Raw genomic sequence first — 27,848 nt, 5'->3', positions numbered from 1 at the left:
TAGTTTTCATGATGATGAATCATATCAGAACAATGAGGTATAACCTTTTGGAAGTGGAATATATTCACAGATTAAGCATTACTTTTCTTGGATTTATTTATAATACAGGCTTGCACCCAAAAGTGGTAGGACTGATTTTCTCTGGCGCGAACGGAGCGGTGGAGGGGGGTCTGCCTGGCAGGGTAAGGTGAAGGGGGCTTTTAGTAACAGACCGACACCAACCTCAGTCGCCTGCGGGCTGTCGTTGAGTGAGGATACCGTTTTTAGTGAAGCAAGTTTTTTGTCCGCGTCGAAAAACAAAATGAATCTGAATTTAGAGCAACGTTATTCCGTGAAGTTTTGTGCGAAACTCGGGAAGACGGCAACTGAGACCCTCCATATGATCAAGCAGGCTTATGGGGACACTGCCTTAAGCCGTTCCACAGTATTTGAGTGGCACAAGTTGTTTAAAGAGGCTAGGGAGCTCGTTGAAGACGACCATCGCTCCGGACGGCCGTCAACGGCAAGAACCGACACGAATGTGGACAGAGTGAGGACACTGCTGAACACAGACCGACGCTTAACCAGTGAAGAAATTGCAGACCAGTTGGGTCGGTCTGCATCTAACGCATTATTTCACAGGATTTGGCCATGCGCAAGGTGTGCGCCAAGATGGTGCCGAAAATTCTGCCATGGCGCGCTCGTCGTCAGAGAGCTCCTGGCCAAATACGGCGTTGCCACACCCGCCCTATTCCCCCGATCTGGCACCACCGGACTTCTTCTTCCCCCTGATGAAAAGACAGCTCAAGGGACGACGTTTTGACTCGATAAAGGCCGTTCAATAGGCTTCGACGAGGGTCAACGGCATCCCCAAAGAAAATTTCCAGCGGACGTACGGGGAATGGGAGCAACGTTATACTAAGTACGTAGCAGCTCAAGGAGCATACTTTGAAGATTATTAAGTCGATGTAAGTATATCGTCAATAAAATTCTTGTAAAAAAATCAGTCCTACCACTGTTGGGTGCGACCCTGTATCTGCACATTAATAATCGAAGAAATTTTTACTAAATCATTTATTCTCTTTCCTTCGAGAATTAATTCGGGGTTTTTTGTTTTATATGTTAAAAATGAACATCCGCAATCTTGAAACCTTTTGGTTCTATTTTTCAGGATCAAATAGTTCGTATTGAAGCCAAAGGGCAAGTTTCATGGTGACATGAGATAATAAAAAAATATATAAATGGAATGCCTTTTTAACACCTCAAGTATTTACTCCAAAACAAAAGAAAAACGTTTTATAAATAATTTTGGGAAGTATCTGCACATTTACAATCGAAGAAAATTTTGCTTAATCATTTATTACGTTATTTTTTTGTCTTCGAGCATTAATTCGGGAATTTTTGTTTTTTGGTAACAATAAAAATTAATCAACACCCTTGAAACCTTTTGGATCTATTTATCAGGATCGAATATTTCGCATTGTAGCCAAGGGGTATTGGCACTATTCATGGTGAAATGAGAAAAATTACAAATTATAAAAGTGGAATACATGCCTTTTGAATATCTTAGGTTTTTACCCTTACTAAATAATGACGTTTTATGCATAATTTTTGGAAATATATTCACATTTACAACGGAAGAAAATTTTGCTTAATCATGTATACACCATTCTTTTGTCTTCGAGCATTAATTCTGGGTTTCCTGTTTTACTTGATAACAATGAACATTAATCAACACATGCATACTACCTTTTGCTTCTATTTTTCATGATCAAATATTTCGCATTGAAGCCAAAGGGGGGTAATTGCACTTTTTCCTGGTGAAATGAGAAAAATCAAAAATTCTAAAAATGGAATAAATGTCTTTTGAACAACTCAAGTATTTACCTTAAAAACAAAATAATGACGTTTTATGCATAATTTTGGGAAATATCTGCACATTTACAATTGCAGAAAATTTAGCTTAAAAATTTATTACGTTTGCTGTTGTTATCGACCATTATTCTGAGTTTTACATGGTAACAATGAACAAACCCTTGAAACCTTTTGGTTCTATTTTTAACGATCGAATATTTCGTAATGAAGCAAATGGGCAATTTGGCACTTTTCATGGTGACATGAAAAAATCAAAAATTCTAAAAATGGAATATATGCCTTTTGAACATCTCAAGTATTTACTCTAAAAGAAGAGAGTTTTATGCATACTTTTTGGAAATATCTGCACATTTACAATCAAAGAAAATTTTGCTTAATCATTTATTACGTTATTCTTATCTCTTCGAGCATTAAATTCTGGGTTTTTTGTTTTACATTATAAATAAGAACATTAATCAACACCCTTGAAACGTTGTAACGTCTTTGTTTTTAAAAATTATTGTATCATTTTTTTGCCTCTTGGTAATATTCAGTTTCATTTCAATGAACTCTTACAGTATGACAATAATGATAAGACATCATGAATGCACCCTTTTCAACAACACAGAAGTAGGCAACAATATTCATGTTACATAATAGTGATGGTTTCATTATTATTAACAATCCCAAAACTGTTAATAAATAGGTGACCGAGTTCAAACCTGGCCATTAGAGCCTCATAATTGATTTATTTATAAGATAGGCAAAAAGTAGAACATACTGCAAAATTGTTGTGAGATTTGATATTTAGTTCAACGCTTGTCACGTGAATGTCAATGAAATTTTTATTCTTAAGGATGAAAAGTTTTTTGCTGACATTAACATTATCCTGATAGATACACAGTAATGTGACATGCATCATTTTTTATTTAGAAAATTTTTATAAAATAGGAGAACAATCACATTGAACAATGTCATTTTTCTTCGAAATACTTGGGTGTTTAATGATGGCATTTTTGTAGTGTAAGGGAGTTGTTGAAAAGAATTTTTGATATATTCTACATTGATACTCACTTTGTGAATATCAATCAATCCAGAAAATTCTAATGCACTTCAATTAAAGAAGGCCCTAGCACTATGCCAGACAAAGGCCTGGAATTAAAGCACTTCAGTTGCTCTTTACTTGTTTGTGCTTTCTTTTGTTTAATGAGGATGCATTTATATTTAAATTCTTTAAAATATTAATGCATATTCATGTGGCTATTCATTAGTATGTATCAAAGAAAGAATCTACAGATGATGTTTCCTAACAAATGCTTTAGAATCATTTGCATGATTTCTCATCAGCATGAGTCAAAATGTGCCTCTTTAGAGCTCCATGCTGAGTGAATGCTTTTGAGCAAATGTTACACTTGTGCGGCCTTTCACCAGTGTGTGTCATCACGTGCCTCTTAAGGTCGCCATTTTGAGTATATGCTTTTGAGCATATCTTACATTTGTATGATCTCTCACCAGTGTGAGTCAGCAAGTGCCTCTTCAGATTACTATTCATGGCAAATCTTTTATGGCATATCCCACATTTGTATGCTTTCTCACCAGTATGTGTCAACATGTGCGTCTTCCTTGTGTTATTTGCAGCAAATGCTTTTGAGCACACCTCGCACTTGTATAATCTCTCACCAGCATGTGTCAACAGGTGCTCCTTAAGATGACTATTATTAGTAAATACTTCTGAGCATATATTACACTTGTGCCTCCTTGCAGCAGTGTGCGTCAACATGTGTTGCCCAAGGTTTCCCTTCAGTGAGAATGTTTTTGAACATATAGCACATTTGTGTGGCCTTTCCCCAGTATGTGTCAACATGTGCCTCTGCAGATTACTCTTCTGAGCAAAACCTTTCAAACATATTGCACATTTGAACGGCCACTCTCCAGTATGTTTTGACATGTGGTTTCTGAGTTCATTTGGGCTATAAAAGTTTCTGGAGCACTGTTTGCATTGGTTCTTCTTTTTCAAAGAGTGCACCAATTTGATATGTCTTGCAAGATCATCTTTACTCTCAAACAGCTCTGAGCAAACATTACATCTTAATTGGATCCCCATCATAATGTGCACATGCATCATGTGAGCTTTGAGAAGGTCCTTTTGTGCAAATACCTTGTAGCAAATTTGACAAACGTGAAGTAAAGTGCCTGCAGCATCTTTCTCTTTACCATCTTGCTTCTGGTCTTTATCTGAAAGATTTGAGGATCAAGAAAAAAGATAATCAATGAATAGTTGTTTCCTGCAATGAATACATTTTTTATCACCACCACCACCAATTATTATAGGCAAATATGTTCAAACATAATCATTTATCTATTCATGAGTATTTACAATGGTTTTTCATACACACTCACCAGTCTGTGCAAATCCTACCAACGTCAGCTTTGCTACAATCTCAGGAAGAGACTGTCATCTGTCATCGCCTAATGCTGACTTCATTCATTACTTTAATTTGTTTTTAACATGAATTCTGCAAAATATATTTGTACTCAAAACAAAGAGGAATGCTGAACACTTCTTAGCTACCAGAAATAACTTATTAAGAAGATTAATGATCAGGAAATTGCAGGCAGTAATTTATATGAAATCAATCTTAAATTTTTTTTAAGAAATGGACAAATCTAAAATGCTGATTATTTGTTTTAGCAAATAAATGTTCACTCTATTCTTTGGTTTTATGAAATGATATCTAAGAATTTTTTTTCAATGCTTTTGAAATTATTGTATCTAATTGAAAATCAAAAACATTTGCCACCAATCAATTAAAAAATACTACTCTTCCACAAAATTTTCCCCATTTTGTCACTGTGCCTTTTGTCTATTTCACCCATCACACACATCCTGTGAGCACCATATTGTTGACTTAAAATCAGTAGGTCCTAAAAGACCGCCACTATACCGACAATATCTTCCATTGTTTCTGGCTCAACAAAATGGTAGTGATGCGTAAAAGTGACTATTAAGGAAAGTATTAAGATTTCATCAACAGCCAAAAAATTTTGAAACTCCCAAAAGACCCCACCACAAAATTCCAAAGAATATTCATAAAGTTTTTGAAGTCCACCCCCAATATCCTCAAACAAAGCGAAATTAACAAAGTAACAGGGATGAATCTTAGGGCTCCAAGATTTTTGGGCTTCCTAAAATTCATAAAGTAAATATTCCAATGAGGCCAGTGATTTCCAAGGTATCTGCCCCCACGAGGAAACTAGCCTCCCTTTTGAACTCTCTCTTCAGAGAGCTGACAAATTTCCAACCAAAATTAGAAGTGAAAAATTCCAGTGATTTCTTTGCACAGCTCTCCAAGACCCTTCCCTCCAAACATATCCTAGAGTCATTTGATGTCAAAAACCTATTTACAAATATCCAGATTTTGGAAGCATTAGTCGTGGTGGAAAAAGTGCTAAATAGTGCTGGGGCCAGACCACCCTTCCTTGGTGAGTTCATGTCACTACTCAGATTGTGTGTAGAACAAAATTATTTCCAATTCAACAATGAATTCTTCAAACAAGTAAAAGACAGAAACACAGCCATGGGATCCCCATTATCACCACCCACTACTTGCTGACCTGTACATGGATGATTTTTAAAGAAAAATATTCAGCAGCCCTTCAGACTGTTACAAAAAATATTCACAGTTTGTTTTGATACGTAGACCATATCTTTGTTACATGGACAGGCATTGATAGAAGAACTTCTATAAGCAACCTAAATTCCCAATATGAAAGTATGTTTCACTTGTGAAAAAGGGCAAAATAATTGACTAAATTTCTAGTCATCAGTGCCAAGGAAGGGATGCGAATTTGAATTTGCAATTTTCCAGAAAAGAACCACCAGAGGCCACATCATCCTTTCCAACTCTTGCCATCACATATCACAAAAGCTTCTCACTTTTCATTTCATACTAAACAGACTGTTGGTTTCTCTCCAAAAGTAATTTTCTTCAAGAACTTACAACAATTAAGGATTTAGCAATTAAAAATCTCTACAAAGAAACTTTAATTGAAAAAATACTACCAAGAAAATGTTTCTTTAAAGCATACAATCTTTTGTTCAGACCAATTAATGTGGAAGAAATAGGTCACAAATTGTGCAAAACCCATATAATGGATTGTTTTTACAAAAGTTAGCCCACCTCTTTCAATCATTTTTTAATGATAAAAATTATAAAATAGGTACAAAAATCAAAGTGGCATTTATAAGTTAACTTGTAAGGACGGCAGTGCTATAAATGAATATGTAATTATTTTTATTAGGTGTATATATATAGGAAACGGTGAAGTGGACAGAGAAGAAAAGAAACGAGGAAGTACTTGGTATGGTGGGCAAAGAGGGGGGTTTGTTGGGAGCAATCCTATGGAGGCAGGAAAAGTGGATGAAGGGGGTGTTGACCGGCAGCGGGATGTTGAAGACTGTGATAGAGGGGAGAATGTTGGGCAAAAGATGAAAGGGAAGGAACAGGATAGGGATGTTGGACGGGATGAAGGGAGGAAGAAAGTACTCAGAGATGAAGAGGGACCTGATGTAAAGTAGGATGTTGCGTTTTGCTAGGGGTCACAAATTATTTAATTAGTAACTATGTCCATCCAAAAACCTACCTTCACCGGTAGATTGCCCAATAATAATAAAAATATGTATATATATATATATATATATGTATACGTATGTATATGTATACATATATAAATATACGTATATATATATATATACATATATATACATATATATATATATATATATATATATATATATATATATATATATATATATATATATATATATATATGTATATATATATGTGTATATATATGTGTGTGTATATATATATATATATATATATATATATATATATATATACATACATACATATATACATACATATATGTATACATACATGTACATACATACATGTACATACATACATGTATGTATGTACATATATGTACATATATCTATATATATATACTTACATATATATATACATACATGTACATACATACATGTACATACATACATGTATGTACATGTATGTATGTACATATATGTACATATATCTATATATATATATATATACTTACATATATATATATACATACATATATATATATATATATATATATATATATATATATATATATATATATATATATATATATACATACATATATATATACATACATGTACATACATATACATATATATATGTATAGATATACATATATATATGTATATATATACAGATATATATATGCATATATATATATGTATGTATATATATTTATAACCATAAACACAGTAATCAACACGAAGGTCGGTTTATATGTTGGAATATGGTTTATATGCTCCTATTTTAATGTTAAGCTTAGCCTTTTTCTTTCTAGATAATCGCATAACCTTTGTTTTATTAATATTGATTCTCATCCCATACCTGCCGCACTGAATTTCCAATTCACTAAGCAATGCTTGCAACCCCTTGGCTGACTGACAAACTTAAGCTTGGTCATTAGCAAACCTAACTGATTTTACGAATTCCCCGCCCACTTTCATTCCTACCTCCAGTTCTTCCCATGCCTCTTTAATCATTTCCTCTGCATACAGGTGGAACAGCAACGGTGGTAATGGGCAGCCCTGCCTTACACGTCTTCCTAACACTGCCCAACCGGACTCCCCGTTCCCCACTTGTACCTGAGCAGTCTGAGACATATACAGGTTGCGGATTAGCCTCCTGTCCCCCCAATCTATTCCTATTTCCTGCAATATACTCATTAGTTTTTCCCAATTCACCCTATCAAAAGCTTTTTCAAAATCTACGAAACAGGCAAATACCTCCTGGTTGTGTTCTATATTCCTCTCCAATAATAATCTCATTACTGCAATGGCATCACTCCTACCTCTCCCCTTCCTGAACCCAAACTGATCATCCCCTGAGTAATCATTTGCCCTGCTCTCTATCCTTTTGTTTATGATCCTGAGAACAACTTTAGCTGCGTGGGATATCAAACTAATTGTCCTGTAGTCCTCACATGACGTAGCCTTTACCTTTTACCCATATAGCCTCTTCTGCCCACATTTTCCTAAGCATTTTAAAAGTTCCACGGGAATGTTATCCACCCCAACGGCCTTATTTAGTTTCATCTCCCTTAATGCCCTTTCTATCTCATTGTCTAGTATGCCTGGACCTAAGCTATCTTCCTCTACGTCATGTTCCTTTTCAATGTCTAACTTTATTGGTCTAAGCTCTTTACTATACAGTTCTTCTACATTTTCCTTCCATCTCTCTTGGATCTTCCCTGTGTCAACTATTACCTTACCTGCCTTATCTCTAACTGCTATCGTTGATCTCCCTTTCTTACTTCCCGATAAAGATTTAACTTTGCTGTACAGCGCACCGATTTCACCCTTCCTCTTCAGACTTTCCATATCCTCGGACTGCGTCTTCCACCTTCCTTTGCTTTATTTGTTGCCCGCCTTAATTTATTGTTTAATTACGAGGGTCATCCGGAAAGTAGTACCCGTTCGTGAAATAAAGACACAAAAGTAAATATTAACAAACATAAAAAATTTTATTTGAAAGAGGATACTTTAAACTACTTCTCAACATAATCTCCAAGCAAATTAAGGCATTTGTCAAAACGTGTGACAAGTTTCTGTATTCCTGCTGCATAGTCCTTCGCCGCCAGCTCATTGAGATACAGGGTCACTCCTTCTTTAAGTTCTTCATCGCTGTCAAATCTTTTTCCTGCCAAAAAGTCTTTAAGCTTTGTAAAGAGATGAAAATCTGAAGGGGCCAAGTCCGGGCTATACGGTGGATGGTCGAAAGTTTCCCATTTGAATTGCTGCAAAAGTTTTTGTGTTATCCCAGCTGCATGAGGCCTGGCATTGTCATGAACGAGAATGACACCAGTAGACAATAGACCTCGCCGCCGATTTTGTATTGCCCGCCGTAATTTCTTTAATGTTTCACAATACGCATTGGCATTAATAGTGTCTCCACGGGCCATAAAATCAATAAGCAATACACCTCGTCGATCCCAGAAAATGGTTGCCATGAGTTTCCTGGTGGACAGAACTGTCTTGAATTTTTTTGGTTTGTTTGGTGAATGAGCATGATGCCACTCCATTGACTGTCGTTTACTCTCAGGTGATGCATAACAAACCCATGTTTCGTCACCAGTAATTATGCGAGTCAAGAAAGAGTCTCCTTCATCAGAATAACGTCCCAAAAACGTCAGTGCTGCAGCCATACGCTTGGTTTTGTGCTCATCTGTAAGCTTGCGAGGGACCCATCTTGCACAAATTTTTGCATAATGCAGATGGTGTTTAACAATTTCATGAACAATTGTTCGAGAAACATTGGGAAAATGCTCACAGATGTCATCAATTGTGACGCGCCGATCGTTCCTCATGAATTCGTCAACTGAGCTCACCAGTTGGTCTGTAATGACAGACGGTCTCCCCGAACGCTCATCGTCGTGTGTGTTCCCCCTCCCCATGTTGAAGTTGCGACACCACCGCCGAACAGACGACTCGTCCATTACATTGTCTCCATACACCTCCTTTAATTGGCGATGAATATCACATGGGCGAACGTTTCTTGCATTGAGGAATTTAATCACTGCCCTCACTTCACAACTGGCGGCGTTCTCAATTTTTTTAAACATTGTAAACAATCACAGAAACAACACAGGCAATGCTAGCGTCACGCAACTTGGCTCAGAGAAGGCAGACAAGCCACTGAAGCTATCTGACCTCGTCCAGCGGCTACTCGCGTCGTCAGCACTTCATGCGGCACGAACGGGTACTACTTTCCGGATTACCCTCGTATTTGTATTTCATTTTGCCTAATTCTCTATTTACATTCTTCCATTTTAGCCACTCATCCATCTTTGTAATCATATCATCCGTGATCCATGGTTTCCTAGTCCTTTTAGCATTAACCGTTCCAATAGTGTCTTTTGCGGCTTTAGACAACCCTTTCTTGATACATTCCCATTTTTCTTTGATAGTACTTAGCTCCGAAAAGTGAAGAGTCAGGCGTGATGTTGTGGAATCGAGACATAATGAAAACTTTGTTGCAATTTTCCACAGTTAAAACTTTATTGCCGACCATGGTTTCGATACACTGTGTCATCATCAGGTGAGGAAAAGTACAAGGAGAAGGGATATATATACCAAGCTACAAGAAGGGGTGGCAGGGGAGGAAAGAGCGGGGGGAAGGGGGGGGTTTGACAACACCTTTCCCCCCCTTTCCTCCCCCCGAAGAGTGAGCTGCCTGCACTTTGGGGGTTCCATTGGTTTTTCCTGCCTTTCTCTTCATGACAAACCCCCCCTTCCCCCCGCTTTTTCCTCCCCTGCCACCCCTTCTTGTAGCTTCTCTTCTCCTTCCTTCCCTTCCCTTGTACTTTTCCTCACCTGATGATGACACAGTGTATCGAAACCATGGTCGGCAATAAAGTTTTAACTGTGGAAAATTGCAACGAAGTTTTCATTAGTACTTAGCTCTTTACCATCCTCCGTGATTTCCTCTACCGCCTGTTTGTATTCCTTCCTTTTCAAATGATTTAAGGCTTCTACATTCCATTTTCTAACTCGCCGCCCTTGCCTTATCTTTTTGAAACGGACTCTACATTTCATAACAACTAAATTGTGGTCAGAGTCCGCATCCGCTCCCGGGAAGCTGTGCGAATTTATCACACTGTTCCTAAACCTGTGTCTAACCTGAATATAATCTAGGTGATACCTTTCTGAGTCACCTGGCATTTTCCATGTATTCCTGCTTCTTTTGTGATGTCTAAACCAAGTGTTGGTGATGACTAAGCCCTGTCTCCTTCAAAACTCAACTGCTTTCTCCCCGCGGTCATTCCTCATGCCTTATCCGTAGTTCCCGACCTCGTCACCATCTCTTCCTTCGCCTACCATCGCATTCCAATCTCCCATCACTATCAAATGTTTCCCTGCAGGAAAGCACGCGATTATGTCCTCTAACTGATCGTACATCCTATCGACCTCTTCTTCTTTATGGTTGCTCGGTAGCATGTATACCTGAATAATAACCAAGTTCGTCGGTTCTGCTTTTTATCTCTACTAGTAGTATTCTATCCGTTACCTGCTCTATGTTGACTACGCTTCTTCCTACCTCTTCATTTAATACTATGGCAACCCCTCGTTGGCTCTCGTCCCCGCCGCTGTATATTATTCTATACTTATCACTCCAGTAATCCCCGCTATCTTTCCATCTGACCTCGCATAGACCTAAAATATCTATATTTCTCCTGCCCATCTCTCACGAAACATTTTCCAATTTCCCTGTTTTCATCATTGTCCTAACATTCCATGTTCCTATTCTAACTAATGTGGTCTTCTTGTCCTCCGTCTTCTGTCCTGCTGCTGCCGGTTTTCCCTTGCAAGGGTTTCGTGGGATGACGACTGCGGAAGTCTTGCCTCCCCCGCTGCCGGGCACGACGCACGGCCGATTGGGCCGAGCCCCTTAGTTGCCAGGACTCAAAATATCTGTTTAGTCCATCATGTTAATCTTGGGAATGATAATTGAGGTGGTTTCCCGTTGCCTTCCTCAATAGTGTTTTTAACGTGACACCATCACTTATTGGCCACCCCACTGGGGTCAGACGCCATTGCAGCCGCCTCACCGAGGAACAGACGCTCCGTGGACTACCTTTTGTCTGGCTTCTAACCTTCGACCTATCTGGTATGGGTGACCCTACCAGGAGCAATAATTATTACTCCAGCCAGCAAAGCTCTAGGGGTCATCGGAACGCACAAGCCCTTCCACCACGTCAAGGTTGTAGTCCGGGGAGGGATGTATATATATGTATATATATATATATATATATATATATATATATATATATATATATATATATATATATATATATATATATATACATATATATATATGTATATATACCACCCATATATATGGGTCGTGGTAGTCCAGTGGGTAGAGCGTTGGACTACTGACCAGATGGTCCCGTGTTCGATTCCCGGGCAAGGCACTCTGGGCACCTGCAGCTCCACCCAAGCTTAAGTGATTTTTCGGGTACCAGGTCTTCCTGGGAAACCATAACCGGCACAGGGAAAGGAACTGGCCCCCCTACCCTGATGTGAGAATTTTCACACTCCGTATAGGGCTTATTACTGGGTGCACTCTACCATCACCTACTAAACCGACCTTCGGGTTGATTACTGTGTTTATGGTTTATGTTTATTATATATATATATATATATAATATATATATATATATATATATATATAATGGGCTGACACAATATAACACAAATAGAATAGAATAGCAACATTTAAAAGGACACTCACACGGTAACTTGTTCGAGCTTTCGGCCCTCTCAGAGGCCTTCTTCAAGTGAGACTCGACTTCAAAAGAGTCTCTCTTGAAGAAGGCCTCTGAGAGGGCCGAAAGCTCAAACAATTTACCGTGTGAGTGTCCTTTTAAATGTTGCTATTCTATTCTATTTGTGTTATATTGTGTTAGCCCATTATTGTGCCGCTCGTGTGAGTTTTTCCATACAATCGTATGTAGTAGTAAGGTAGGTTTCGTCCCTCTCATCAACTCCCCCCTCCATGTGAAAGCCTCTTTGCCTAGCGCAATTCTTCTCCTTACGTCCCTACTACTTTGACAATGCAATGCAATTCAAACAATGCCCATCCGGACTCCCCATTCCCCACCCACACCTGAGCAGTCTGAGAGATATACAGGCTGCAGATTAGCCTCCTTGCCCTCCAATCTATTCCTATTTTCTGCAATATACTCATTAGTTTTTCCTAATTCACACCATCGAATGCTGTTTTGAAATCTACGAAACAGGCAAATACCTCCTGGTTGCGTTCTATATTCCTCTCGATTAATAATCTCATTACTGCAATGGCATCACGCATACCTCTCCCCTTCCTAAACCCAAAAGCTAAACCCTACGCTAAACATTAAAATAGGAGGGCAAAAACTAGAGCAGGTAGAACAGTTTACGTATCTCGGTAGTTTTTTGGACCAACATGGTCAAAGTAGTAGGGACGTAAGGAGAAGAATTGCGCTAGGCAAAGAGGCTTTTACAAGGAGGGGGGAGTTGATGAGAGGGATGTTGAATAAGGATGTTAAGAAAAGACTCATAAAAACTTTGATATGGAGCATAGCTATGTACGGTGGTAATTGAAGCAGGAGGATAGACGTAGATTGGAGGCTTTTGAAATGTGGGTTTGGAGAATAATGGAGAAGGTGAAATGGACAGAGAAGAAAACAAATGAGGAAGTACTTTGTATGGTGGGCGAAGAGAGGGGTCTGTTGGGAGCAATCATATGGAGGCAGGAAAAGTGGATGAAGCGGGTATTTACCGGCAGTGGGATGTTGAAGACTGTAATTGAGGGGAGAATGTTAGCCAAACAAGGAAAGGGAAGGAACAGGATAGGGATGTTGGACGGGATGAAGGGAGGAAGAAAGTACTCAGAGCTGAAGAGGGACCTAGGATGAGGATGTTATGTTTTGCTAGGGGCCACAAATTTTTTAATCAATGATTACGTCCATCCAAAAACCTACCTCAACTGGTAGATTACCTATTAATAATAAAATAATACATATATACATATATATATATTTGTATGTATATATAGTATATATATATATATATATATATATATATATATATATATATATATATATATATATATATATATATATATATATATATATATATATGTATATATAAATATGTAAAAACACAGATTTAGATTTTTAGAATATAGAAACACAAAGAAAGGACACTCACATTTTGTTATTTGACGATTCGACAGCACGGCTGTCGTCTTCAGAATGGCATTCTCGGGGAAGAGCGGAGAGGATGTGCGGGGGAGAGGTGGGGGAAGGAGGGGTAAAGAAACCAATAGGAAATGAACAAGGGGGTGGGGGGGATATGTAGGCAGCCAATTGATGCATTCAGTGGGCTTGGTTCAGCCCGGGCGGTTTGAATGATTGGATCTTTATCAATCTCCTTCTGACAAAGATTTCCGACAAAAAATTCATAGATTCCCTTAAGCCACCAGACAACCTTTCCCCCTCTGAGAGACAAGCTCTCAGACTTTTAACATCAAATAAAGATATTATAATCACGACGGCGGACAAAGGGTCATTCGTTGTCGTGCTAAACAAAGTAGACTATAACGCCGAGGCATTGCGCCAATTAAATGACATTTCCTGCTACGCCCCCCTGCCCCAAGACCCAAACCCTTCTTATCAAAAGGATATTCTCTCTTTTCTTTCCAATTTCGGTCCCAAACAAGGTCTCTCCCCCAAAGACATATCCATTCTTTCACCACCTAATCCTAAGACTCCCCATTTCTATTTGCTACCCAAAATCCACAAAACCAATAACCCCGGACGCCCTATTGTCTCCAGCATCAACTCACCCACAGAACGAATCTCCGCATTAATAGACCACCACCTTCAACCGATAGCCACTTCACTCCCTTCTTACATTAAAGACTCGCACCACTTTCTGGAACGTCTACACTCAATCCCAATTCCGCACAACACGACCATTCTCATGGCCACGATAGACGTCACATCTCTGTACACCTCCATTCCCCACAAAGAAGGCTTAGAAGCCCTGAAACATTACCTCTCCCTATGATCCACACCACACACCCCATCCACAGATTTCCTCATCGAATTGAGCCAAATCGTTCTTACCAAAAATGCTTTTCAATTCAATGACAAAATATATTTACAAATAAAAGGCACTGCAATGGGCACGCGGACATGGCTCCTGCATACGCCAATCTTTTTATGGGTAAACTAGAACACGACTTTCTGCAACAAGAAACCCTAAAACCACTCTTTTGGGCCCGCTATATCGATGATATTTTCCTCCTTTGGTCCCACGGACGCGAAACCTTATCCTCTTTCATTTCCTCTCTCAACTCATCCTCAGTATCATTCACTTCTTCTATATCCGACTCGAATATCACTTTCCTAGATATTGACATTCACCTCCAAAACAATACATTTCACACTTCAGTCCACATTAAACCAACTAACAAGCGACAATATCTTCATTTCGACAGCTGCCATCCACCTCATACAAAGCGCTCCATCCCATTCTCACTCTCTATCCGTGGCTTCCGTCTCTGCAACAACACCCCCTCCCAACAGAAATACTTGGACCAGCTGCATGAATCCCTCAGAAAATGTGGGTACCAGGAAAAATTACTAAATAGTAAAATCCTCAAACCGTCAACCCAATACACTCCCCTCCCCAAACCAAACCGCCCAAAATGCCCTAATCTTATCACCACTTTCTTCCCCGGAACACACAAAATTAAACATCTAATCCGTGACCTCTTCCCAATTATCAATAACACTCAGTCCACATCACTTTTATTCCCACACTGTCCCTCTGTTTCGTTTAAACGCCCGTCGAACTTGCGAGACATCTTCAAGTCCACACATCCACCTTCAAGCACCCCCGTCTCTCCCCCGCCCCTATCCGCACCATGCAACCGCCCACGCTGAAAATGCTGTCATCTTTTAAGACCCTCCCCCTCACTCAATACCAACTCCCAACCACTCGCCACCTGTACCTCAAAAAATATTATATATCGCCTCTCCTGTAACTTCTGCCCGGCCTTCTACGTGGGCGAATGCACGACCGCACTTTCCCTCCGCATGAATAGCCACCAATATTCCACCAAATCTCCCACTTTTCTTAATTATCCCATCCCTACTCACACCGCTTCCCACAATCAATCTTTTGACGACTGCTTCTCCGTTTTGGTGATTGAAATCCTTCCCAAATCTGCGAGTATAATAGAGGTGAGAACCCGCGAGATGGCGCATATCTGGGTGGCCCAATCATTCAAACCGCCCGGGCTGAACCAAGCCCACTGAATGCATCAATTGGCTGCCTACATATCCCCCTCACCCCCTTGTTCATTTCCTATTGGTCCCTTTACCTCTCCTTCCCCCACCTCTCCCCTGCACATCCTCTCCGCTCTTCCCCGAGAACGCCATTCTGAAGACGACAGCCGTGCTGTCGAATCGTCAAATAACAAATTGTGAGTGTCCTTTCTTTGTGTTTCTATATTCTAAAAATCTAAATCTGTGTTTTTACATATTTGTGCGTCGCCGAAGAGCGTTCCATTTCGAAGATATTTTATACGTATATATATATATGTATATATATATATGTACTGTGTATATATATATATATATATATATATATATATATATATATATATATATATATATAACGATTGCATGGAAAAACTCACACGAGCGGCACAATAATGGGCTGACACAATATAACACAAATAGAATAGAATAGCAACATTTAAAAGGACACTCACACGGATAATTGTTCGAGCTTTCGGCCCTCTCAGAGGCCTTCTTCAAGAGAGTCTCTCTTGAATTTATATATATATATATATATATATATATATATATATATATATATATATATATATATATATATATATATATATATATATACACACATACATACACACACACATACATATATACTGTATATAGGCCAAATGAGGAGATCATTAAATACATGGGCAAAGGAACACAAAAGCTGCTCTAGAAACAGAAACCTCAAGCAATCTCACTTTGCCAAGCATCTATGGGAAGAAAATCATGAGAGTGATTTCAACTCAGAAGTGAGAAGAGCTGGAAATCAGGAAGAATTTAAAAACGGGTCACTTGGTTAACGATTTGTTGTTTGAATACCTCTCTCTGCTCCAGGAACTACCCTTACTACCCCTTTCTTTCACAGAAAGACCCAACAAATCCCCTCACTACTGTGAACCCACCAATTACCTTTCCTGATGCTTAACACCCCTCTCCCCCATCTCATCTATGCCAATCACAACCTCACTTTTTCTCCTCTCTTTTTTTAACCTCCCTCCTGTAACCTCTTTTTCCCCTCTCCCTTCCTCATGAATGGTATAATGATTAATTTGTACCTGATGATGACGATTTAAGCATTGAAACTAGTTGTACATACATAAAGAACAGTGGAAAGATACATTGAGTTCTCTGTTTAATGAAGCTTCAATATCTACCCAAATAATGTGGGATAAAACTTTTGATGTTATATTACTTGCTAATAAACTAATGATTGGATTTTCACTGCTATTGTTAAGCAAAGAATAAGGAATAAAGCAGAGACTTGCAGTAAAATGAACAATGTTTTGTGATAAAATGTGTGAAGGAGCTCATTATTATAGGAAGTTATCTAATAGGTCCACATGTTGTGATCCATTACCTTTTAACAAGTGCTTACTCAGCAGGTACACTTTTCTAAACAAAGAAATTTTGACAAAGACTTCAAGAAGGAATAAAAAGAACATTTCCTAAGCTTTTAAAAAATAATAGGTCACAGGAAAAGAAATATGTCATTTAAAGAACGATATTATTTCCCTGGGGAAAAGATTAAAAAATCACAAAAATTTCACACTGCTGCTTTTAACCAAATGAATAAAATAAATCAATAACAATTGATATGACAAAACTAAGAAAAAAGTAGAATCCGGACTAGGAAAATGACAGTATGCAGCAGTAAACATTAAGCTATGCAATTCATTAGTTTTGGTTATGGTAAAAAATAAAATTTGGTTATTAAATAATTATAGTTTTGTTTGTGTTGGCAACCAAAATTGCCCATATCTCTTGGCTAACACATAATAGTTTACTTTGTAGCAAAATTATTTTTATAACTAATTGTGCTCGATGAATGATACAATCCTTTATGAAATGTATCAGAATATAATAATTAACAATTAATTCTTTTTATGTGAATTAAAAACAATAATTAAACAATAATTACCACCAAATTTTAGAGGCACCATAACGGTTAACCACCAAAAGATCCCCATTACCAGGAAGTAGCCAAAGTGAAAGTGGAGCAGAATCCTGAGCTCTCCTTACCTTGTGCCTGTGACGCTTCCCCTCTCGGGCTTCCTTCACCTTGTGCCATGCCGACATTACACGTTTCCTTATTGTCTACTTCCTCATCACAAGACAAATGTATTTCTACATATTTGGAATAATCCTGCAAGATCAAAGGCAGACATTACCGAAATTGTACAGAGTTGCACACTTCACATTTAAAGTTAAAATATTCATTTAAGCATACACCAATTAAAACAAATTGATTTTTTCTTCAAAAACATTATCTGCATTGATTGAGCCTTCCAACATCAACTAATATTGTCCACATTTTAACCGAAGTTAACAGGAGGTTATTTATGAAAGTTCCATGATGAAAAGTCAAAAAATCTATGTATTTCCATGGATTAAATATGGTAAATGTAAATACTTACATACTCATAACAATTATTGTCATCTGAAGAATATTAACTGCAGTCCTAAACAGTCACTTGAGATGAATAAGAACAAAAGGATAACAAACAAGAGTGTGAAAAGTATGGTGAGAAGGGGGAGGGGATTATTGGGAGAGTTCTAAAGTGGGTGGCTGAGAATAATGTTGGATAAAGATTGCACATTCATTGGCAATGTGGTCTGCAATTGGCAACTAGGACTGTGATACATGGAGGGAAGTACATTGACGGAAGTAAGGCCCAGAATAAGAAAGACAGGGATGTTGGATAGGATGAAGGACTGACTCTTGAGACTTAATATTCCCACAACCATTGTCAACAGAGTATGAGGAGTAATCAACAATGGAAAATTGGAATCAGAACCTCCTCTTTAAGTGCAATCAGCTCATCTTGGATCTTCACAGCCCCGATTTCAATAGCATCACTGGTGAATGCATCATCACCAAATCTTCTCTCATCTCACCATGAAAGGAATGAAAAATATACACACTATGCTATTTAATACTGCAGATAGTCAGCATTTCAAAATAAAATCATCAGGGCAAAATACTTTTTGAGCCCATTTTTGTAATACAATTCTGGCAATGCAACTATTTGGGAATCTTTCCTTTCTCATTTCCCAAACATGGAACATCTGTGACCAATGATAGTTCGATTGCTAGCATTTACCATTCATGAAAGGGATTACAAATTTTTATACGGAGGTCTAACAATTCAGTGTAGGTTTAGGTTTCAGCGAAGACATGGAATGCAAATACATTTCTTCTTACCTAGAAGAAAAAACCTCTTACTCAGAACACAATAATGATAATCAACTTTTTGAAATGGCTTTGGTCATGGAAGCAATGAATAACTGCTTTACTTCCTTACCTTAACCTCCACTTCATCAAAATTTTTATCAGCCATCAAGTACATCAGAGTGCTGGCTGAATAAGTATCCTCTTTCTCAGCTAGTTCTCTTTGTGCTTAATGATAAGTAGCCTAGATGGGACTACTTCATGCCCTCATATTGTCTGATATACCATAAAACAAATCTACTCTTTGATTCCTTGTTGTAATGGACCAGGAGTAAATTATCTTCTTTATTGAACATAAACAAAAGCAATTAACAGGAAGGTGTTTGGTACGTGGTCATTGAGTTCACCAAATGTCAAAATATTTCCTAGACCAGGACTTGAACACCAGATCTTTCAACTTGACAGGCAGTTACTTTAACCAGTTGAGCTATCGAGGAAACCTAATTTACAGAGAGATCTGTGGGGGCCTTATGGGACCACGTGCTATGACTCTTTGGTCAAGAGATGGCATCAGGAGGCTGTTTCACCTTCCATAGGAGAATTAGAGGGCACACAAGAGGAAAGGTCAGTAGGTAGCAATCGTGCATCATCAAAAAGAATAGGTACAAAGCATTTTGTGGCATGCATAGCCAGCAGAAATAAACATACCAAATTGGCCAAATACACAGTAATACAAGAAATACCTCAACAAATATTCATTCACATGGAAATAGATGTAAGGAAAAGGGATAGGAACACATATTAGGGACCAACTAAGGAGAGGTGGGGTAGGCCGAATCGAGCAGTTCATAAGTAAAACAATATTTCCTTGACTGGGAGTTGAACACTTGATCTTTAAGCATGCCGGACCAATGCTCGAACCACTCGAGCTATTGTGGGAATGAAAATCACACTGTGAGGGCCTTATAAAACAATGAGCCCCGATTCTTAGGTCAAGAGATGGTGTCAGAAGGCTCTTTAACTAATCAAAGGTGAAATTGATGACCGAAATAAAAGTGCAATGGCAAAATACACTAATGACAAGAATATGCACACTTACCATATTCCCAGCTTCTTCATTATCTGACCAATGACTGCAACCTTCCTGAATTGATGGGATCATTGATGAATCAATATCCCTTACTGGAGAAGCTGAGCATCCACTGGCAGTGTCAACTTCCTCCTTGATAATGGTCATGTCATCAGTCACAACCAAGGCACTACTCTCAACAGTGCCACTGGCAGTTGTGTAGCCATCAATCTCTTTCTTGATCTCACAGGGAAACTAATGCAAAGCATACACTCATTGAAATTAAATGATATCATTGCATCAAGGAACACAAAACCTTCAGCTCAACCTGTTTTATATAATTCTAGCAGGAGAACAATGTAAGAGTTTATGCAAACAAATAACATTCGACAATTGGCTGTTAATTGCTTTTACCAACTATTCATAAGAGGTCTATTATATATTATTAAATAGGTTGTGTTCTGAAAATAACATTATTGAACTTTTTTCAAACTATACTCCTACTGGTTGGAGTGGGATGAAGCAACTAAGACTTGGTGAGGAGGACGCTAGGACACATGCTAGGACCAAGATGCAGAAATGGCAGGGCATCAGTTATTGTAAACCTATGCATTTCTGCTACCTGGCAACTCCATCACGACAATGTGCCTTGCCACAATGTATTCAGAGTCCATGAGTTCCTGGCCAAACGCCAGATTTCAAGGCTATCCCACCCCACTATAGTCCTGATGTCATCCCAGCAGAATTCTTTTGGTTCCCTCAAATCAAAGGGGCCCTGAAGGGAACCCATTTTTTGGCCATAGAAAAGATCCCATCAGCCATGACGAAGACCTTGCGAAAGGTCTCAAACAATGCATTCTAGGGCACGTACCATCCATGGTGAGGTCATTAGAAAAAAATTTGTTGAGACACGTGCATAGTATTTGGAAGAATGTTAAGTATTCTACAAATCTGTTTAATAAATTCCTTTTGAAAACTTAATTGCGTTATCTATGAAATGCACAATATGAATTATGAAGCATTACTTAACCCTGCTGAAGAAGAAATGACACCTCACACCTGGGACACACCTTAATCGTCAACTTTGGGAAAATTATCAGTATTGACTGCAACGCAAAATTGCAGAATAAGTACATAATTAACTTTATTCAATTGCCACTTCATTGTATTTATTATCAGACATAACATTTAGCCGATTGCCAGCTGTATTAGTGTCCTCCATCTGAACCATTGCTGTTTGCACAGAAGGATCAACAGCTTCTGTGGCACTACTCAACACCCAAACTTTGCTCAATGTTCTTTCAATAAACTTGTCTCCAGGGCTCTCCGCACCCTTGTTGTTATGGTATGAGACATTAACCTCCTCCTTATAAATCATAAGTATACGAATTAAACAGAAGGTCCATTTCATAGATGTTGATAGGGTTCACCAAACACTAAGCCCAAACAGGTGATATTCACCCATTAGCTGGGTATTAAAAAGAGAACAAGGACAGATCAATTCTCTGTGTCATTTATAGTTTTACAAGTAGACATCTGGTACCCCGTAAGTTTTATACTGGCAGAGCATGTCCATAATTGCATGCCCCACAATCATACACAGGCTTTATTGTAAAAAAATCCTCTTTTATAACCCTTCACTACCTTTCCCCTATCTTTTAAATCACATGCAGATACAAAAGAAACATTCACAATGGATAAATGTGCATTAAACTTCAAATAATTTAATGCTAAAACCTTTGCTATGAGGATATGTCTTAGATGGACCCTGGCACTACAAAATCCTGAGCCCCAAAATCCTGAATCCTACTCATGACACTAAATATTGGAGAGAAAATAATATTGAATAAAAAGGTTGCAAGAACATAGTACACAAGCCCTAGCAATTGAAAAGATATTATTAATAGATCGATTGATAGAGGTTGAGAAAATTGACACATAATGAGAAATAGAGAAAATTGACACCTAATGGTCCCTTCTTCCATTTATCCCATCGTCATACACATACTATATTAGGCATCAAATTTATAATTACCTGCATACATACACATTAACACATACAGACAGACACTTTCATTATGCATATGGGTAGAAGTACAAAGAGAAACAACAGACTGGATTCAATTGTTTCTGGCTCAACCTTGTGGAAATTCATTAACAGACTGGATCATCGTTCAGGTCTACATGCCACCAAGCACTCATAAGGAGAAGAAATCAATATGGTATATCATCAGTTAAAGGTCATAATAGAACATGTGTTCCGTAAGGGAAACATTTGATAGTGATGGGGGATTGGATGCAATAAAAGGCAAAGGAAGAGATGATAGTGAGGAGGGGGACCATGGTTTAGGTACGAGGACTGACTGTAGGGAGAAAGCAATTGAGTTCTGCAGGAGACAGACCGGGGTTATTGATCACTAATACTTGGTTTAGACACCAAAAAAGGTATTTGTATACACAAAATATACCAGGTCACTCAAGAAGGTAAAACATTATTAAATAAAGTGGGGCAAAGTTTTAGGAACAGCATTATCCATTAGCACATTTTCCGCTGACTGGATGTAGAATCTGTTCACAATTTAGTATTTAGGAATTGAGGCATCCAATGCAAAAAGATAAGGCAGGACCGGTATATTACAAAACGAAATGAAAGATCATTAACTCTTAGTACCATCGAGGAAAAATTGAAATACATTTAAAGAGGTTTTATGAACCCCATGAACAAAAATACAGGTACCTCGAATAGACAAAAAAGGGAATCATGGATTTATGGATGAGATAATGAGAAAGATACCTGCAAGACGAATATGGATCAATGCAAAAAAAAGTTAAATAGAAGAAAGCAGAAATGGTTAAATAATACACGGAGTTAAATAGCACTAAGATAAAAAGAACAATTAAGAATATGCAGTGGGAGGGCATGGAAAATCTAAGGAGAAAATGTGGAATTGGGGCGCTATACAGAAAGGTAGACTGAATGATTAATGTCCTATGTATTTGGTTTGGTGCTGTCTTGGACTGAATAAATAAATGTAAGGTGAAAACCCACTAAGGAAGTAAGAATGAAATTTCGTCGAAATCATTTAAAGTAACAACTTTTTCCAAATGTTATCGTGAATTTCTTCGCTCATTTTAGGAATAAAAAAATGCATATATAAAAATTAAACAAAATCCACTCCTCATAAATTATCCTAGAAATTAAAAATAGGAATTTCAATTAATCCATCGTTCCCTTCGGGAAGAAATATTATCATAGTTCACCTTTAAAACAATTACGATTGATCACAATGTTCATACTGACAAGAAAATAGTTGTCATGCATATTAATCGAAGAAGATGCAACGAATTATTAATTTTCGGCCAAATATGACTTCGTTACAGATATCGTTCAATTTAATTAATAAAACTAACCTCATGTCGATTGTTTATCCCGTCTTCCATGGCAGGATTGCACCCCTTTTGGATACGATTATAGAAAACAGACAAACACTCCGCACATCGACGCTTAAATAGCCGAAACTCCGTAAGCTTCTCCATGCAGGTAGAACACACCAACCACGGATAATTTGCATCCTCCACAACCTAATATAATTTTTCAAAAAGAGATATTAAAAATAGAATGCACGAAACTCCTCTGCCCTAAATATCACTGTACATTTTGACAGTGCACGGAATATATAAACCAACTACTTAATCATTTAAGTGAAGATTAATTGCAAGCATAATATAAGCAAACACGTTAGACGGACAACTAAACTTACATTAACAGCTATTAAATCCTCTATAGTCTTTTCCAACATGATTTGTAATTTACTATTCCCGCCGAAAACATTGATCAACAGACCACGACTGCTTAAACACAATCTGCAGACTTCAAATTCGGCTTTATCGCACATTATGAAGGTTTTAGAGTACTCCGAATGATTTACTGGACAACCTAATGTTATGATAATAATAAGTCTTTCACCATTTATTTGAAGTAGTAATAAATGTTATTATCACCGCCAAAACCTCAAGGTAAACAACTTTACAGCTGGGCACTTGCATTTCGTTCTTCATCTGTTTCAATCATTTAAGAAGTTCTTTTGAATTGCAGTGATATCGATTGACGATTGGAATCCGGTTAACACATATGCTAGGCTAATAAAAACTAACATTTTTGATATGTTTATTAGGTGATGAGGTATGACAGGAATTCTTTGATATATGTTCCTCTCATTCATTCGAAAGACCCGGTGCAAAAGATTCGGAAATGTTTTGATTTGGAAGTCTAAATGAAGAATAACCATCAATTATGCACGCAAGCATTAATTATTATGCGTTGTAGCTTTAGAGGAATATCAATTTTTGAATTTCTATTGTGCCAGGTTTCCATTCAGTTCATTTCTGAATACACGTCAACATAATTCTTCGGACGTCGGCGCTGTTTTTAAAAGTCAAAAGTTGCGCTTAAATCTATTCACACCCCTTTGAATGGTAAAGATAACATTCATCATTTAGTTATTAATAGTGAAACTTAAACACTCATATTCGGCTATGAAAATACATAGACTAATGTAATTTATGCACCATCTGAGTTCCCGAATCTCATTGTCATAGTCATTAAAAGAATTCAATGAATGATTTTACCAACTGTTTGCCTTTCGTAAAAGAAAAGTACATTAAACTTTAAAGGGATTCTAATAATCGTAGATATCCTGGAAAAATATAAAAAGTCAGCTAAAGAGCATTTATTTGGATATCGTTACTTTGAAAATTGGCAGTTTTCATACAGATAGCAGTCATTGCTCCAGATTAATGCATAAATATTCCAAGGACTACTGTGTCGTAATTTAATGTTATTCCTACAAGACGATATCCTTCTGGGAGAACCGAATCTTAGACACGTAGGAACGGGACATTGACGAACTGAACCTTTTTTCATTGTCAATTTATAATTAAACGATCCCTGTAATACTGCATCAGCTCATTGACATCCCAAAAAAAGCTGAATGTAATTTTAATTCTCCTAGTTACGTTATTCGTCCGATGATTCCGATAAATATGTTCATATGTCTGACACAGATTAAGATATCCTCTTTTAGAATAATCCAATTGATTTTCAAGAAAATTTTCGGGAAAGAAATAAACAGATGAAGAACGAAATGCAAGTTGCCCAGCTGGGAAGTTGTTAATTCGGTATGCTACCGCTGTTTTAGTAACTTTGAATACTAATTAAGTAAATTCTGCAAATTGTTATCATAACTATCACTATTAACGTTAGGTGGTCCAGTAAATCATTCAGAATACTTTCAAACGATCAGGATGTGCGATAAAGCCACTTTTGAAGTGTGCAGATTGTGTTTAACCAGTCGCGGTCTGTTCATGAATGTTTTCGATGAGAATAGTAAATTACAATTCATGCTGGAAAATACTTGAGGATTTAATAGATATTAAAGTAAGTTTAGTTGTCTATGTAACGTGTATATTTAAATTATGTTTGCAAGAAATCTTCGGATAAATGAATTAGTATTTGGCTTATACACACCGTACGCTGTTGTCAAGTATTTTCTTATTTGGGAAAAAGGAGTTTTGTGCATTTTGTTTTTAATATCTGTATATGAAATATTTTATTAGGTTGTGGAGGATACAAATTATCCCTGGTTGGCGTGTTCCACCTGCATGGAGAAGCTTACGGAATTTCGGCTATTTAAGCGTTGGATGTGCCGAGTTTTTGTCTGTTTTCTATAATCGCATCCATTAAGGGTACAATCCTGCAACGGAAGACTGGATAACCAATCGACATCAGGTCAGATGTATCTATTAAAATCAACCATGTCACAAGACGGGGCGGGGCATATTTGGCCAAAACGTGTATTTCGTTGCATCTTCTTCGATTAACATGTAGAGAAACCATGTTCTCGTCACTATGATCGTTGTGATCAATCGCAGTCATTTTAAAGGTTAGCGGAAAGGCTCTTCTTACAAAAGGGAAAAATGGAAGCATTGATAGTCCCATTTCATTTCTCGGTTATTTTATGGCTAGAGATAACTTTTTTGTTTGAAAAAGTTTTGAAAATGCACTTTCTCTGACTTTTTGAATAAAGGACAAAAATTACTGAGAAATAGAGCAAAAATGATTTTTTGAATGAATAATTTAGCCAATGATTTTCCCTTCTCACTTACTGAAAAAGTTTTAATCATTTATTTATATATTTATGTAACCAAATAAGAGTAAAGTCAATGATATTGGATAAATAACAATCAGTCTGCCTTTCTGTTTAGTGCACCAATTCCACCCTTACCCTTTAGAATTTCCATATCCTTGCACAGTGTCTTCACAATGGTTATTTTTATCTATATGCGATTTACCTCAGTTCATTATTATTCGGAAAGATTAATAAAATACAGCAACATTCTATTTCAGTCCCTACCAAAACTTACACTTTTATTGTAGAACACATTATAGTAATATGTAACTCCTTTCATAAATAGTTTATGCAAGCAATAGAAATACCTTTAGTTATGTGTTATTTCATTTACAAAATGAGTGAGTCCCTAATAGTTCTTGTGCTAGAATTATATGTAGCAGTTGCGAAAGAAAGATTTGTTTCCAAAATGCTCTCATTTTTAAATGTTTATAATATGACATTCTAGAATTATAATTTATTCATGCCTTGCCGTAATTTCCTGATGAAATCAAAAAAGAGTTTAGTAACAACCTGATTGTCAGTGATGCTATTGACGAGAGGACTGTGGACATCCCGTATGACATGATCGTTGTCTTATAGGAAATTGACACCGCTAATGAATGCTCTGCTTCTCTGGTAAGGGATATTGAATCTTAAAGGTGGCATCAATGCAAGACGGTTTAAGTCATTGGTCAGTTAATAAAGAAGCAGCAAATTTCGTAAGTGTACATACTTGGTCCACTATAAAAGTAATGTGTATTCTCTGGGAAAAATAGATTTGTGTACTTAGGTTAATCTTCTCCCCCCTACATCGATGCACTTGGGAAGATATTTCTGCTACACCCCTGAAGGTACCGTGCTACTCCTCTCAGCAGGAATGTCTCTCTCAGGAACAGTGTAACATGCTTTGGATGTTTTCCACGGTCTCCCAATGCTTTCGTTTCAGCTCTGTCTTCAGTAAAAGGGGAAACCAAAAAGTCTCACAGACCCAAGTCAGGACTGTAATGGGCCTAGGAAAACACCATGGTGGTACTCATGGCCAGGAAGTTGGCCATATGACAAAGGAGGTTTGGCCCGGGGCATTATCCTGGTGGAGCTTGACTGTGTCAATCACGCCATGTTGCAGTCAAAAAGCACACTTCATGAGGAGGAGGCGGGATGTCTTTCCATTCAGACCGATGAATGCAAACTGGCAACCAGGTGCATTGATAGAGCAGACCTGTACTGCATTTATCTACTAGTTTTGACGCACTGCCATGGATAGCAGTGTCACAATAAAATAATGTGCGTTACTTTAATAATGGACCACGTACTTCCTTCCTCCATTCATTCTGTCCAACATCCCTATCTATCCTAATTCTGCCCATATTTCCCTATTTTCCTTGGCAGTCTCCCCTTTCTATTTATCTTGCAGTCTTCATCATCCCAACTGCCTATCAATATGGTCTTTGCATCCATCTTTATCCTATCCTGCCTCCTTTGGATTTCTCACAACAATCCCCTCCCTTCTCTCCTCTTATCATGCCTTTCGAACTCTAGTTTATTTTCCTTTCAATTCATATCATCTCTAATGACCCGAAAGGGCCGCAAATCCTATTCTTCTGATTGTATTAGTTATTAAGAGAAT

The 27,848-nt window shown here is 37.7% G+C and overlaps 1 protein-coding gene across 1 annotated transcript; it reads right to left on the bottom strand.

Moving 5' to 3' along the window:
• Positions 1-2,790: 2,790 nt before the first annotated feature.
• Positions 2,791-24,067, bottom strand: LOC139695797 (zinc finger protein OZF-like). The gene is made up of 5 exons (XM_071594584.1): positions 23,813-24,067; positions 23,463-23,633; positions 20,082-20,306; positions 17,833-17,956; positions 2,791-4,068 (listed from the first exon to the last, which is right to left on the bottom strand). Exons 1-5 carry the CDS (start codon positions 23,945-23,947, stop codon positions 3,158-3,160), a joined length of 1,566 nt encoding a protein of 521 aa, XP_071450685.1. The 5' UTR covers positions 23,948-24,067; the 3' UTR covers positions 2,791-3,157.
• Positions 24,068-27,848: the final 3,781 nt, after the last annotated feature.

Source organism: Hetaerina americana, unplaced genomic scaffold (assembly GCF_022747635.1).
Source record: "Hetaerina americana unplaced genomic scaffold, ioHetAmer1.1.p SCAF_64, whole genome shotgun sequence".
NCBI lineage: Eukaryota > Metazoa > Arthropoda > Insecta > Odonata > Calopterygidae > Hetaerina > Hetaerina americana.
Note: the sequence above shows the minus strand (reverse complement) of the source record. Positions and strands in the feature narration are given on the sequence as shown.